The sequence below is a fragment of the Acipenser ruthenus genome, chromosome 28 (assembly GCF_902713425.1).
Source record: "Acipenser ruthenus chromosome 28, fAciRut3.2 maternal haplotype, whole genome shotgun sequence".
NCBI classification, from domain to species: Eukaryota; Metazoa; Chordata; class Actinopteri; order Acipenseriformes; family Acipenseridae; genus Acipenser; species Acipenser ruthenus.
The window spans coordinates 22,132,258-22,147,062 of record NC_081216.1 but is presented as its reverse complement, the minus strand read 5'-3'; the positions used below and the strand labels follow the sequence as shown (position 1 = coordinate 22,147,062).

The 14,805-nt window shown below is 41.7% G+C and overlaps 2 protein-coding genes across 3 annotated transcripts; both read right to left on the bottom strand.

Moving 5' to 3' along the window:
- Positions 1–1,055: 1,055 nt before the first annotated feature.
- LOC117434757 (transmembrane 7 superfamily member 3-like) lies at positions 1,056–8,566 on the bottom strand. 2 transcript variants are annotated; one of them, XM_059003194.1, is made up of 12 exons: positions 8,361–8,566; positions 7,738–7,895; positions 6,918–7,062; positions 6,493–6,613; positions 5,810–5,981; positions 4,990–5,170; positions 4,262–4,348; positions 4,068–4,148; positions 3,263–3,415; positions 2,486–2,583; positions 2,189–2,351; positions 1,056–1,697 (listed from the first exon to the last, which is right to left on the bottom strand). In XM_059003194.1, the coding sequence occupies exons 1-12, from the start codon at positions 8,548–8,550 to the stop codon at positions 1,513–1,515; spliced, it is 1,734 nt and encodes a 577-aa protein (XP_058859177.1). In that variant the 5' UTR covers positions 8,551–8,566; the 3' UTR covers positions 1,056–1,512. The 2 variants fall into 2 exon arrangements, with proteins under 2 accessions (XP_058859177.1, XP_058859178.1); XM_059003195.1 differs by lacking the exon at positions 3,263–3,415.
- Positions 8,567–9,406: 840 nt separating this feature from the next.
- Positions 9,407–10,402, bottom strand: LOC131701935 (P2Y purinoceptor 1-like). Its single transcript, XM_059002786.1, has one exon. It carries the CDS (start codon positions 10,400–10,402, stop codon positions 9,407–9,409), a length of 996 nt encoding a protein of 331 aa, XP_058858769.1.
- Positions 10,403–14,805: the final 4,403 nt, after the last annotated feature.

Genomic DNA, 14,805 nt, shown 5'->3' with positions numbered 1-14,805 from the left:
TACTACTAGTAATAATAATAATAATAATAATATATTTTTTGGTTTTAATTGATTTTAATGTCTTTGTTTCACTTCATTGGTTGACATATTCTCAAACGAAATTAAAATGCCTTTTGTTTTAAATATCAAATGTGTGTTTTATCATAAATCAATTGTGAATTGATAATTGTATTGGACTGGCTTAAATTGTGGTTTCTGGGCGCGCTATACAGAATCACGTGGTTCTCCCCCCCCCCCCCCCCCTGATCCAGTCTTATACACTGAATATACTATATATTGTTATACGTTATATGAGTTTAATAACACTAGAACACGACTGTACTTGTATCATTAATTAGGGTATACTAAATACTTGTATTATTATTATTATTTTAAAGTAGCGATTTTTAACCCATTTCAGAACAGAATTGTTTAAAAGTCCCCATCTTATTTGAGCCAATATATTGGAGCCCGCTTCTCTGTTCACCGACGGCGCTCTAGAAATCCACATTTGTAGTGTTAATTGTTTGTGTCTGTGTGTGCCCTTCTTATATGTAACCTTTTAAATGCTTTTAATCATTATAAAATGTATAGATTCTGCAACATATGCATATGCACATGATCGTCCAAGTCCTTATAGGGGTAAAAGTAACACGAATGAAAGCTATTGGTAACAGGGCGTACAGACAGTATACACATCTATAGCACTGCAGACATTAGCGTGCTACCCATTCAAATCAATAAAGAGAACCGTTTCCGCAGTCTTGTCCTGGCACACAGCACACCCCTAAGGAGTTGTGAATGCATGCTTCACTTTGATATCTTTTTGAAAGAACTGTATGAAATAGAGCAGCTGACCCGGGGACTGTTTGCACTTTGCAGTGTCTCGTGTACATTTATCTTCCACATAAACGAAACACGAATGTCTTGACACGTCTGCACCTTGACGCTTTTTGTTGGATAAAAGCTGCTGACCTTTTCACATTCCACCCACTGCACAGTGGCATAAATAAGGCACTGCGCCATCTGGTGGTCACTTGTCTGAGGTGCAGGTATTCAATTAAGTCACTAAATAGTTCATTACAAAATTATTTATTTACAAAAAGTCCAGCAGAAACAATACAGCAGAAAAAAACATTCATAAAAAGAATTCGTATGACTTGACGTCACTGTTCAGTTTGTAGTAAGACTTTGAATAACAAATTAAAAAAACAAAATGAAAACTGAGGACTTCAAACATAAATCTGCTCTTTATATTGCAATAAGTCTGTCATGAATAGTGTGCCTCAACATAGCAGCTAAGAAAGGTGGAGGAATGTGTGTGACCCACGTGCAGTGTAGTGGGGTACAGGGATGGAAATGTGACACCCACTGCAGAGCAGTTTGATCCACTCCCGGTTTAAGATGACACACCTGAGCTTGTTGCCTATACACTGTGGCTAATAAAGCTTATCGTAAAACCTGGGGTGGGCGACACCGCTATGCAGTAGGAGTCTTATTCCCACCCTGCTGCTGGTCACAGGGACCCAGCGATCAGGAGAGAACGTCCACGTGTTCTTCAGGTCCGAGCAGAGGGGATCTCTCACTGCAGGCATCTCTCTTCTCTCTCCAGCTCTCGTAGGGGCACTGAGAGAAGGGTGGTTTGTTCCTCGTCAAGAAACACTGAGACGCCACCCCCCCTGCCGCCAGGAGAGCCCAGGAAGCCACCAGCACGTAGTCTGAAAGAGACAAGCACAGAACAAACTCCTCAACTTATATCTAAATACCCATCCACCTGGGACAGTCATTTTCCACTAACAAGGGCTGTAACTCATGCATACCCACCGTTACTCTGTATTGAAGCTGGTGCAGAACGAGGAGACCGCTGAAGAAGGCACAGGCAGAAACGTGTGTCAGCGTCACTGGGTTTCTTACAGTCTTACCAGTGAAGAGCGTGTGCATTTCCCCCATGAGTAATAAGTGTCATTGTCATGAAGCAGACCAGCGAGAAGTTAATCGCGGGGCAAGACTTGCCGATTACTTGGGAAATTAGGAATTTACAAAAGGTGTACAACATGCCCACTTATTATCTACCTATGTGTGGGGCACCAGGTATGCAAGATATTCGAATTATAAACTAGAATGAGGGGAGCAACCAAGATGTCTTGAAGATACCTGCAAGTCCCGGGGAGCACTGCTCTGTTTCCAGTGCTTGGAAGGTAATGCTTACCCGTGGTCTGGAAAGGCACAGGGATGATAGCACGGGAGTAGGAGGGTTCCACTGCTCTTCTCACAACATCCAGGAGGATGTAGACGAGGCTGGTGGGCAGGAAAGCTCCCACGAGACAGATCCCTGCGTAAGAGCCGAGCACAGCGCAGGAGAGGATGTTGAGCTACGGGGCAAGAACAGAGTCCCTGTGAATAAACTCGCTTCTCCTCTCCAATGCACATTTGCACACCCTGATTGGCACTCATCTTGGACTGCCTAATGTTACCTTAGTGTGATCGGTACTGTGTTGGTACTTACAGCTTTGGTGAAGGACAGCAGAATCACAGGCAGCACCAGAGCCATACTGACAAAGCACACCCAGAACAGGGGCTCAGAGCGGAAAACCTTCACGTTCACTGCAATTCAGAAACACATACAGAGGTGAACATGAGGACTGCCTTCAACTGAAGGGGCCATCCAGATGTGCTGCACACAACCTCAAATCAAACCCTTCTTCGAAAAGTGCCAATAATTAGCCATCAGGAATGGTAGAAAACTGGAAACATGCACTGTGCAAACACAGTGGTTATGAGTAAATATATCTAAAAAAAAAAAAGTGTGCCTACTTTATTTCGCTATCTGACCTACACATCATAAACACCCTTATATGGTAAAATATATTAATAGTGCAATTTACTGTCAACATGGCCTTCCTGTGATTTAACCAAGTGATGGTATAGCGATATATCAGTGTAGCACCGTGTAACAGGCAGTGTTGTGCGACACACTGCCGTTAAGGATTCTGTCCCGTCGGTGAGATGACATGAAGTTAAAAGCTCCAAAACCATGAATGCAGATGCCTTTTTGCACAGTGGTTAAGCCACTTGCTGGCGGTGTGCGGGGTCGCGCCAGCCTCCACCCTGTTACAACTGCAAACTAAAGTATTTCTACCAAATCAAGTACTAAAAACTGCGTGAGGAAAGCGACGACACGCCGGCACGTGTAATGCTTTCACAGGGTTTGTCAGGCACTATCGAATGACAAGATCTGCTGCACAGTTTCACATTTTCTTAAACACCTCTGGATATTATTTACCAAGCGGGGTGAAGAAAATAACTGCAGACAGCAGGAAGCCAAACGCAAGGCCAGCGAGTAACACAAGGAATATCGTCGCTCCAAATCTGCATCGGCACAGCGCAAGCACTGCACCTCCCAGGAGCCCCACCACAGCTGTGAAGATCAGGCACACTGCACAGGGGAGAGCGGGTGAGAAGAGTGGGGGGGGGGGGGACATGTCACAGGGATGTCAGAGAACGCAAATGAAAGCTTTTTATGAATAACTTCTGAATGGAAAATCTGGAAGAATGTTTAGATTTTGCAGGTCTCTCTTGTAAATGTGTCAATGCCAAGTCCTTGTCAAGTATAGACCTTATTAGCTTAACCTGCATGCAATTTAATAATTACCCCAGGATTTTCAATAGCAAGTCTCAGTAGCACATTTAAAATAAATAATGAGACACCTGACTTTGAGATACTGTCGTGTAACAGTCGCTAAATAAATCAAATAAACTGAATTGAAATTGAAAACAACCCTAAAGTTAAAGGAACTGTCCCACAATGTCCAGAAAGGCAAGTCAGAAAATGTTCCTCTGCAACACACCCCTTTCAAAAAAAGCATGTATTCCATCTCTTTAAATACCTGTTAGTCTTTACAGGGTACTGCCAATAGATAGCAGCATAGCCTAACAGTATGTGAGTTGATAAGGCGAGTTGCAGGTCTAGCATATGCGCGTGTGCTGGTTACAACCCTCTGTCCTGTGAACACGCTTCATATTAAAACAATATTAAATAAATCTAATTCATGAGCTAAGCAGGCACGACGAACAACCCTGCAACTTACAGTGAGCGCTGATCTGAGAGAACCGCTTCAGCAACACAAAGGAGAGAAACCCAAACAGCAGGAAACCGATAAAGAGGAACTCTGGAAAAACACAGACACTGCAATGAGGCACCGCTCTACAAATGAATACTGAACTAATACAGAAACAAAACATGCAATTCACTGTACAACCTTGCATCAAGGATCAAGCATACCTGCTTCCAGGAACCTGTGCCCAGCAAAGCAGATAAACAAGCCGTAGATCCCAAGCAGGGAGAAGAAAATCTGTGTAGAAACTTGTCCTGAACAAAAAACAAGAAGTGTGATGAGGCAAACCGACCTTGTTTCCAATGCAGGGTACTTACACATTGCAGGGACAGAAATAAGACTCCCATTTCAGAGCAGTTTCACCCATTCCAGGTTTTACTAGGAGCTTGATTAGCTACAGTGTACAGGTAACAAGCTCATGTGTGTCTTATTGAACTCGTAGTAAAACCAGGAATGGATCAAACTGCTATGCAACAGGGAGTCTCATTTCCATCCCTGCATTAAAATACATCCCGATTACTCAAACTACTGTCACGTGCAAATTTCACATTGAAACATTTGACGTTGCTTAAATAGACTGGTTGTACTGGATTCATTTACTTTTAAAACTACTCAACGTAACAAAAAGTTTTGAGTTATTTGATTCCTCTCTCTGGCAGGGCAGCTGGTCTTGATGCACAGACGACAGTTCAGGGAGGAATCACTAAACTGCTCCTTCATGCAAACAAGTCGTTGTCTTGCAAATTTACAGTATCACTGTTCAAATCGTTTCAATTCCTCCCAGATAATAAGCCTTTGAGATTCCACATACATTCCCCTGTGTTTAAATACCGGCCGTTACAATAGTATCTGCATCCTTACTGATGTAGTGCACTACTGTAATGCCCACCCTTACCATATCTGTAGCAGTAATGAGGGGACTCTGAAGACTGGCTGCAGCTGTAAGTGGAGACAGGGATGTAGGCAGCTGAAGTATTGAGCAAGGGGTCCCGGACTATCAGACTGTAGATCCCACCAATATCAGTGTAAGAGTTTCCAAAGAGCAGAGTCTTCTCCCCGGAGGTAAGCACGGCTATCTGAAATCACACCCACCGTCAACTTATACTCTATGTATGCCCAATTCAAAGCAGCGGAGAGATTCGACGTCACAAACCCACAGGGTAAAGTCCTGGAATCAATCAGCTACTGGAAATGACCACCAACAGGCTACACAGCCTCCTCTCATTCCTAAATGTTGTTATGATGAAAACGCTGATATTAACGTGTTTAATCTGTTGATATAGAGCCTGTTGTGCTTTAAATATTCGGAATGCTTTGTCATTGACATTCTGAGTGCGAGATCTACACTCTCAGTGAAATTATAGATGTATAATAATTTATCGCAACCAACTTCTGTTAATACCAGATCAGATCAGCTTGTATTTGTTTTAAATAATTCCCCTCTAAGCTATTTATTTCTATGGATGGAAAACAGACTCCCATTGTGTAGCAAGTAGAGACATTCCAGCTCAAACTCTGAGCTAAATCAATCACACCCGAGCTTATGACCTGCACTGACCAAGATCCAGGCAAACCCTGGAATCTCATACTGCTGTGCAACAGGAGTCTTATTGAGTTCCAATGGGCAGACTGACCCGAAGTCCTGCGCAAGCTGAACAGACTACACACAAAGACAAATACAGACAGGCTGGTGCCCGGTTATGTCAGGTCTGTACCTTGGTCCCGTGCTTCTCCACGTCCTGCACAGAGGTCATTTTCACCACACCCTCGAACAGGCTCTGCTCAGAGAGGTCATTCTCAGGCAGGAAATACTGGTAGAGGTCATAGGTCAGCCTCCATCTGGACTTCGTCCCCATTTCGACATCACAGGCGGGTGGATCTGCATCTCTATGACAACGACCAATAACAGAAAGCAGTGAAAACGAAGCCAGCGCAGTGGAGGAATAAGGTACTGCTGCTTCCTGGTACACAGTCCCTTTGTGTTGCTGTGCAGCTCCAATGGTATAGCAGCTGGCAGACCATGTGACCTACAGCAAAGGGACCAGACTGTAGCAGTTTACCTATAGCTCTCCGTTTTAAATATTTGCATACCCTGATTCAAAAGAAAGGCACGACTTTAACCCTTTCGGTCCCGCTTTATCTTGGCGCCGTATATTAGCACATGCTGTCGGAAATTACCCTGGAACCTCACGGGACTCCTAGGTCACAGTCTGGGATAGTGTAGAAATATATGTAAAATAAAAATGTTTTTTCCTGTTCTCGTGTCTACTCAATAAAGGAGTTCCTTCTTCAGCTCGACCCAACTAATTCAGCACTGAAAGGGTTAATGGGACATCTCATACAAACAAACATGAGAAAGAAGTACAAGAAGTGAAAGGTCTGTCTTTGGCGTGCGCACCTCTCTGCTCCAAGGTTAGCTGGAGCAAACTGGGTCACAGTTTCATAGAACGTATCCCTGAGGTGAAGGTTGGGGTCGTTTTCCAAATGAAACTCCAGGTTGCAAGCCCCTGGAACGGGATCTGAAACACACAGCAACCGCATTCAGGTCTGACAGAACAACAATAAAACAGCTTGAAAGAATATAAAAGAGTTTAGCAGGGGCCGCAATTCTGAATAAAGAGAGAACTGTATACACAATACTAGCTTATAAGGAAGCTGGAACTGTAATTTCTGGTTTTGCTGCAGTTCATTTGGCTATGTTACCAATTCTTCAACAGCACAACGCAAAACTGACCATGTGATAGAGTCATTCAAAGTTGACAAATGGGAGAGCCCGGTTGCAACACCAGTAAAATCGGTCTGGTATATTTAATTTCCACATACCGTGTGCGCTGTAAGGGACAGCCGTCACGCACGCAGTAACGTTTTCTGCAGATGTGATATAGAAGTGAGCCTGCACTGCGCCTTGCTTGAGCGGCACCACTAGCCCAGCACTGGAACCGGAATATGATGAACTGAGATGCAATACCTGCAATACAAACAACACAACACTAGAGGTCAGTGTTGTACCAGCTAAAAAAGCACACAGTACTGATACATTTACTAAAGAAAGTTTGACAGCGACACCCTTGTAAAAACACACTGCTATATACTAAATTAAACTACAGTAACCGCTACAAAATGTCCAAGTGTGCCACAGAGTTCAACTGGCTTCTACTGTAATAAAAAAAAAACATTCTCTTTGCTATTCCTGGGATGGAAATAAGACTCCCATTGCATAGCAGTTTCGTCCATTACAGGGTTTACTAGGAGGTTAGTAAGACGCACCTGTGGCTGGTCAAGCTTGTTGTAAAAGCTGAAATGAGTGCAAATGCTATGAAATAGGAATATTCCCTGTATTCACATAATACAAAATAAGTATACAGAACATAAAACACATCAATTCTATTTTTATATGAGTACCTTATATTTATAACATCTATTAGCCGTATGGTTACTGGAACATTATTACAAAACCAGTATAACACTAACAGAAAGCTTAATGGGGCTGGAAGACTGTATTCTGCATTCAAGTAATTCAATCTAAAACAGGATATAATGTTTCTATATCTGTGTACACTGTACAGAGGGTAGGCCTTATGCTGGTTAGTATTGTCTAAATTAAACGAATCAGAAAGAGACCTCAGTAGCAAGACATTTTCACCTTCAACAGGGAGATGGTTACGTTCTGGAACTGGGTTTGCGCCTGCGCAGTGACACCCACAGTGGTGGAATCACTGATGTTTACCACGATCTTCTTTGTGGCGTTTGAAAGCAGGTGGACCAAAGTCGGCTTTGAAAGGGGGATATTCAGGACGCTCTCTAAAAACACACACAAGCAAGGTTCATTTAAAATATGCATGCATTTCACAATGGTCTGTGCGCTTTACTGTGCACGCCGTGGTAGGTACGGTTCCTAATAAACTTCCTTGAAAACAAAACACATCCTTTCTTACTACGCACACAAGTAAACATTGTCTATACAAGGCGGTTCAGTTAACTTCCAGTGCAAAGTTCTGTTGTGTTTAAAGCTGCTACAGTATAACTCGTGTTTAACCAACACGCTGTTACAAACAGATTTATTTGCATAGTGTCAACATTTACATTGTATGTTCTGTTTGAGTTTCAATTTGCAACTGTTATCAATAAAGAAAATGGCCTTTGTGAAAAACAAAAAACAAAAAGAACACACAAAGTAACACCAACGGTAAAATCAAATAGAACAAAACAAACAACTTTTTTTGTTTTGTTTACAAAATATTGGACGAGCCAGCTGCCCTCACTTACCAAGTTCTGCGCCGACTCCTCTGTCTGTCTCGAATCCATCGGTACCATTGCTCCGCTTGAGATTTACCAGAAGCAATGCAAACGCTAACATCAGAACCTTCTGGTACCTCATAATGTTCAATAAACAGCAAAGCTCCCATAACCTCCTTTCTCTTCCTCTTCCTCTTCTTTTTAGGGTTCGTTGGCGCATGCCATCTACATGGAGATGATGAGCGCCCTCTATCGTTATATATAATTATCTATCTTATATTTTTCTCCCCTTTCCCAATGCTTTTTATACATTTGAATATACATTTGTCTTTCTCTTTCCCATCGTGACATACATTGTAGATAGTTCACTTGCCGTGGTATATATTTCACGTGTATGTGGTAGAATACGTACTGCAAATTATGTAGTCACCCTTTCGTACATGACATTTTGAAAATAGCTGTTAAAAAAAAAACTACTTCTGGACACATAATAAATAAATTGTTAATTGAAAATATATATATTTTTTTTCCATTGCTTTATATGGGGGTAAATGGCATCCTCATATGAAGTCATCATGCATTTGCGTCTTCCATATGTCCCCATATTAAAGACTTAAGACTGACTTTACTTTAAATGTGTTTATTTAAGAAAAAGAAAATCAATAAAGATATTTGGCTTTCTGAACAAGACCAGGATGAACAGACTTTGACCATTTATTCAGAAAAAAAAAAATCTTATACTGCAGTAAAAATACTTTGAATAAAACATGTATTTATATAAAAAAAAGAAAGCATGTAAGAGATCATCTATATGAAATCCAAGCACAAGTTTCTTAAATTCACCCTTGACAAACACAACAGAAAGAGAAAAAAAAATAGGTTCTGCAGGAATGGAAATATCTCCCATTGCAGCCATTCACTGTGGCTAATCAAGATCCTAGTAAAATCTGGAATGGGTGAAACTGCTATGCAATAGGAGTCTTATTTCCATCCCTGTTCTGTAGAAACATCTTATCCTCGACCCTCGGGTCTGTTTTTGGCAGTTCCGGCGCGCACTGCTCTCTCCGCGCGTCCACTCACACAGGACCGATAGTCCCTACGTGCAGCTGTACATTCTGCCCCGGCGGTCTCGGCTTCACCCGGCCGCTCAAGCAGGGGAACATCTCAAAGAAGTGGTGGCGGAAGTCTCCCCCAGTCAGGAAGTAGAAGAGCGGGTTTATGCAGGTGTTGAGGCTGCAGACGGCCATCTCGATGGCGAACGCCGTCTCCGCCCTGAGAACAGGGGGGCGCAGAACGCCGGGGTCAGCGGCCTGCAGCGCGATGGCCAAGTTCCTGATCAGGTGGTAGGGCAGGTAGAGCACTCCGAAGATGAGCAGGGCCGAGTACATGACCTTGGCCAGCTTGCGCCTTTTCTGGGACCACCGGCTTAGGTGAGGCTGCTTCCGGAGCTGACGCACGCTGCTGCAGTAGCAGTAGCAGATGGCGCAGAAGGGCCCCAGACAGCCCGTGACAGTGCAGACCAGGGAGAAGGGCAGGCTTTCGTGGGTGCTGTTGAGGAAGACGTACAGGGAGCAGACTGTTCTGTTGTCGGGGCAGGTCTGGACGGTGGCCATCTTGGTAACGGGGTAGCTGACCGCGGAGGTGATCACCCACACAGCCAGGCAGACCAGCAGAGACTGGCGCCTGGTGAGCAGGGAGATGGACTTAAGCGGGTGCACGATGGCCAGGTAGCGGTCCACGCTGACGCAGGTGATGAAGTAGATGCTGCAGTAGAAGCAGGAGTGGTACACGGTACGGTTCAGCTTGCACATGGCCTCTCCGAAGATCCAGTCGAGCCGCCCCAGGTGGTACTGGATGAGGAAGGGCAGCATGAGGAGCCAGGTGACATCGGCCAGCGCCAGGTTGCAGAGGAACAGGGTACTCCGGCTCCATGGCTTGACCCGGGTGAAGAAGATCCAGAGGGACAGCAGGTTCAGGATGAGCCCCACCACCAGCACTCCTAGGAACACAGTCGGGATAAAGACCGTCTGCACCAGGAGCAGCCACTCCTGAGCCACGTCACAGTACATCATCTCCGCTGCCTGCTAAGAGAAACAAGATTATGGCGCACATTCTCTGAGTTGCTCCGTTTTAATTGTTCCAAGTAAACAACTCGCTATATGGATGGGCTTAAACTCTACAACACAGCTCTTTGAGCTTCACAATATGGCTCTGTTGATTTAGAGACTGGACATTCTGTAGGTTTTGGTAGCAGCAGTGCAAAAACAAACAGTGTTTACACATAGAGTAACTGAAGCTGGTGTGCAGTACAGTTAAAATAATTTTGTTGCCATTAATTTTGTATTCTTTCATCCAAAAAGGTTTGACAGCTCTGGAAATTGAATATTTGGTTTTAATGCAGTTTGAAGCTAGGTTTTAATTTAATATGTACCTGGCATTCTGTCATATTGTACACAAATGTATATGTTTGCTTGGTACAGTAATCCAATCCCGCCTTATATTCCCTCTCGCCCTCTCTGCTCATCCTCTACTGGCCTACATGTTATGCCTTCTCTTTACTCTCCCTCGCCCCCCAGTGGTGGAACCAGCTACTGGTGTGGTCTTATTTTGTGGTACGCGTCAAAACGTTTGTACGCCGTGTACTGAGCTTGCCAGGGTATGGGCATGATCATTTTTAGCTCAGAAAACAAGGAAACACCCATCTGAACGCAGTACGATGTACTGAGTTTAGCCCTTAAAGTTATTTTTTAATACAATTTATTTTTCCACAATTCAGCAAATTTATGCGATTTTAACTGATGAGCAACGAATTGGGTTGTCTAAAATTGTAAACACATGTTGTGGGTGAACAGTAGTATAGCTTTTTATATTCAGGGATGTGTATTTTAAGTGCAATAGGCTTTAAAGGTATGGGGCTTTGTTAAGAGCCCAGCGATAACTCTGAGCAGTATTTTTGTGTTTGTTTTTGCCGATCTACAGCCCTGTGTTAGTTAAAAAATGCCTTATTTTCTTGACTGTTCATCGCCTCTGCATGTCTTGGATGGTATAAACAAAGGTGCTACTTTTTATTATTTATTTTACTTATTATACTGAAAAATAACAGCATTTTACAAATGCAATGTGCTCTGAGTGTATTGAACCAAACATTGTTTAAACACAAGTCAAATCCACAGGGAAAAAAAAAAAAAACTAAAGTCAAGATCTGCCGAAAATATTACTCTTTCTGTATTTATTTTTAATTTTAAATAGTGGTAGTTACCTATCTATTTGTGGCATGTTGTTTTTATTCCGATGAAGAGACTCTCCCTAAGCCTATTTCTTGCAAGCATCCTGTAGTCGCTTAGTTCCCAGCAATTCTCCATTTGTTTGTTTGTTTGTTTTTTATCATAGGTATACTGTAGTTGTGCAAACATTTTAATATTCTGTATATTTTTTCCTTTTTTTGTTACGCATTCCATGCATCAGTATTAGCACAATACTCTTGAACAATTACAATAATCCTCACACCTGATACTGTCTTTGGCTTTATGGTGTATATTGTGAATGTTTGTAATGAAATACTGTAGAGGTGTTTTCTCAGTGTTTTGGTATTTTGGGCTGCAGTGAAGTTCAACAGGCAGTCAGCATGTTGGTTAGGCTTCATAAAGTGAAGGATCTTGAAAAGGTCAAGAAGGAGGGTCTTTTGATTTGGTGTCAAATTTCGATGACTCGCCTCAGTCACGTTTATGACATAATCTCATGTGAGGGGAGTCAGGAAATATACCCACTAGACTTGCCTGATGAAAAACAAATGGCACTTTGTTGCACTAAATGACATTCTTATACCATTTGAGCCAGGGTCAAATGTACATATTAATGTAGCTTACATTTACACGGTAACATTTCTATATAGAGTGAAGAGGTATACTACAAACACTACTTTACCTCCAGACTTTATTATCTAGCTATAGCCAGCATAACATATGTTGAGTCCTTGGGGTACAGACACACAGGCATCATGCATATACACCTCCTTTAATACAATTATTATATATTCTATCCATCTGTTTAAATGAGGGAACACAATCACATGAAAAAAATGTGAAAATAATGTCGATTCCACAAGCTTAAATCTGCATATTGTTTTAACGCAATGTTAAGGTCTGTAGCAACTTATGAACACAACTAATGGTTCTGAAATGTATATATTTAAAGCAACCCTACGTCAGTCGCCTATTCAATACTTTCTTGCTTCACATTCTACTGTAGGCTGTACCGCTATCAATGTATATATTGAAACACAAAAAAGAAAGAAGTGCTACATAAACTGGCACAAGCATTAAAAGACTTGAAATACAAGCGTACCACTTTCTGACAGCATACTGTTTTCTGACCTTACACATATCACATTTTGGTACATATACCACATTGTGATGATGTACCACTTTCTGGCCCTACACCGTGGAAGTAGGGTAAGGTTGAAGTAATTTGTTACCTCTTTGCTAAAAGTAGCAAAGGGGTACCAATTATATACAGTAATGTCTCGACTCAAATCAAAGTGTTTATTCTGCCTGTAAACTACTTTAAAACATTTTTAAGTATAAATAATAATAATTACAGTGTAAATACATTGTAAATCAGTAAAAAAAAACAAAAAAAACGTCAAGGTTAAATTAATGTCTGTAACAATTATAAATATATAAACCATATTTTGCAAACATATCTCCAAACGCAGTCTTCTTTTAACTACTGTATGTTCTTTTTTGCTCAGAACTTGGAGAAAGACTCGGTGTAAAATTACCTTAAACAACGCACCTTACCTGTTGCCCCTGTACCTGCCCCATCTCAGCGGTCGATCCCACCTGTGTGTGACTGCGTTTGGGAAGGTGTCGCTCCCTTGGAGTACTTGCTTCCCAAAGCAACCAGCTGGCTACATGGTACACAAATACAAGCCTGTGCAAATACACAGCAAAACACTCCCCTCATTTCCTCAGTTACCACTTTCCATTGTCTGCACTTTCTGAGAGAGAGAGATATGCATCTTGTCCATCAATCAATAACAGTATACGTAATACATTGTGGTTATGTATTGTGGTTAGTGTATTATTCTATAATCAGGTTTATTTTTAAACATACACTGTCAAACATGTAAAGGTGTTTGTATCCATGATGACTGATGCGGTTTAATTAAAACAGGCTGAAGTGTTGAGCAGCAGCAGCCTGGCCTACGCTGCAGCTTCTGTATTAGAAAAGGTGTGGTAGTTTAACAAGTGAAGGAAATCCCTCCCAGCTCCCATCCTTGGTACCTTGTGTGTGTTTAGTGTATTCTTCACCCCATCGTAATGTTAAACATTCACAGCAGTCACAAGGTCACAGTCCAGGGATGTAAATAAGACTCCCGTTGCATAGTAGTTGGATCCATTCCTCGTTTTACTAGAGCCCCTTCAGTCACTGTGTGCACACTTGTACCATGGTACGTTTCCTATCTATGTATCTATTTTATAATGCATATATGATTTTTTACAAAGTTATGGCAGGGCAACTCCTCAAACTCTATAGAGTTCACACAAAACTTTTAAATTCCAAAAAATGTAATAAGAAATTCATGACTCAATTCAATTCTCAGATGTGAGTGGTGAAGCAATGGAGCTAATGGGAATCCACTGCAGCTCATCATTCCTGCTCCAGGTCTCTGTTGCCAGGCATGTGTTTCCCTGGAAAACCACCCAGAAGATTTGCAAACACGGTTTGAGAACAACAGAAATGAACTGCGCCAACCCCTGATAGGGGGCCTCATCTGATACGTTGTGTGCAAGATTTAGCAGGGAAAGAGTAGAAATCCTTAATTAGCAAAGCAATACAGGTGCAGCTAATGTGGGGAGCATAGGGGAGGATACAGAGTGAAAAAGGCTAAAAACTTCAACCTCTCTGGCTGAAAAACACTGCTGATGACCAGGGGGCTCTTTTTTAAAAAACTGAATAAAATTAATTAAATATGTCAGAGTAACCCTACATTGGTTTGGCTTTAGCTTAAACAGATCAAGCTGATTATACAGTGGTTTTACCAGATTAAAAGTACCTTCCATAAAAAGACAACTATTAATGTTTAACTTAACCTGTAAATCAAAAGAGATGTATCTGGGTGCTTAAGGAGTCACCCGCGTGGTTCAATATTATTAGTATTGGCTTAAAAAAAAACCCACTGCAACATGTTTTTTTAATTATATTTATTATAATAATTACGTATAAAGTATTCTGGTGCATTCAAGTAAAGAATTGCGAATACATGTTTTTACATAATTTTTTTCTCAAAACAAAACATTTGGCTGTCTGTGAACATCTTTAAACAGCATTGAACGTATTTAGAAAATCTATATAGTGTAAATCATTAAAAAGAACTAAAATCTTTTTTCATACAAAAATGCATAAATAATGTGTAAATCTACCAACCATTAAAATCATATTACAGAAATAAAACAAACAAACAAATAAAAAA

Bases quoted from the DNA above. Each gene is read 5' to 3' on its own strand.
- LOC117434757 (XM_059003194.1), bottom strand. From the start codon at position 8,550: ATGCGCCAACGAACCCTAAAAAGAAGAGGAAGAGGAAGAGAAAGGAGG. The intron at 7,063-7,737 runs GTGAAAATGTCT...TTTGTATTGCAG, and splicing joins TAACCATCTCCCTGTTGAAG to GTATTGCATCTCAGTTCATC. The intron at 6,614-6,917 runs GTATGTGGAAAT...TGTGTGTTTCAG, and splicing joins TGTCCCTTACAGCGCACACG to ATCCCGTTCCAGGGGCTTGC.
- LOC131701935 (XM_059002786.1), bottom strand. From the start codon at position 10,402: ATGATGTACTGTGACGTGGCTCAGGAGTGGCTGCTCCTGGTGCAGACG.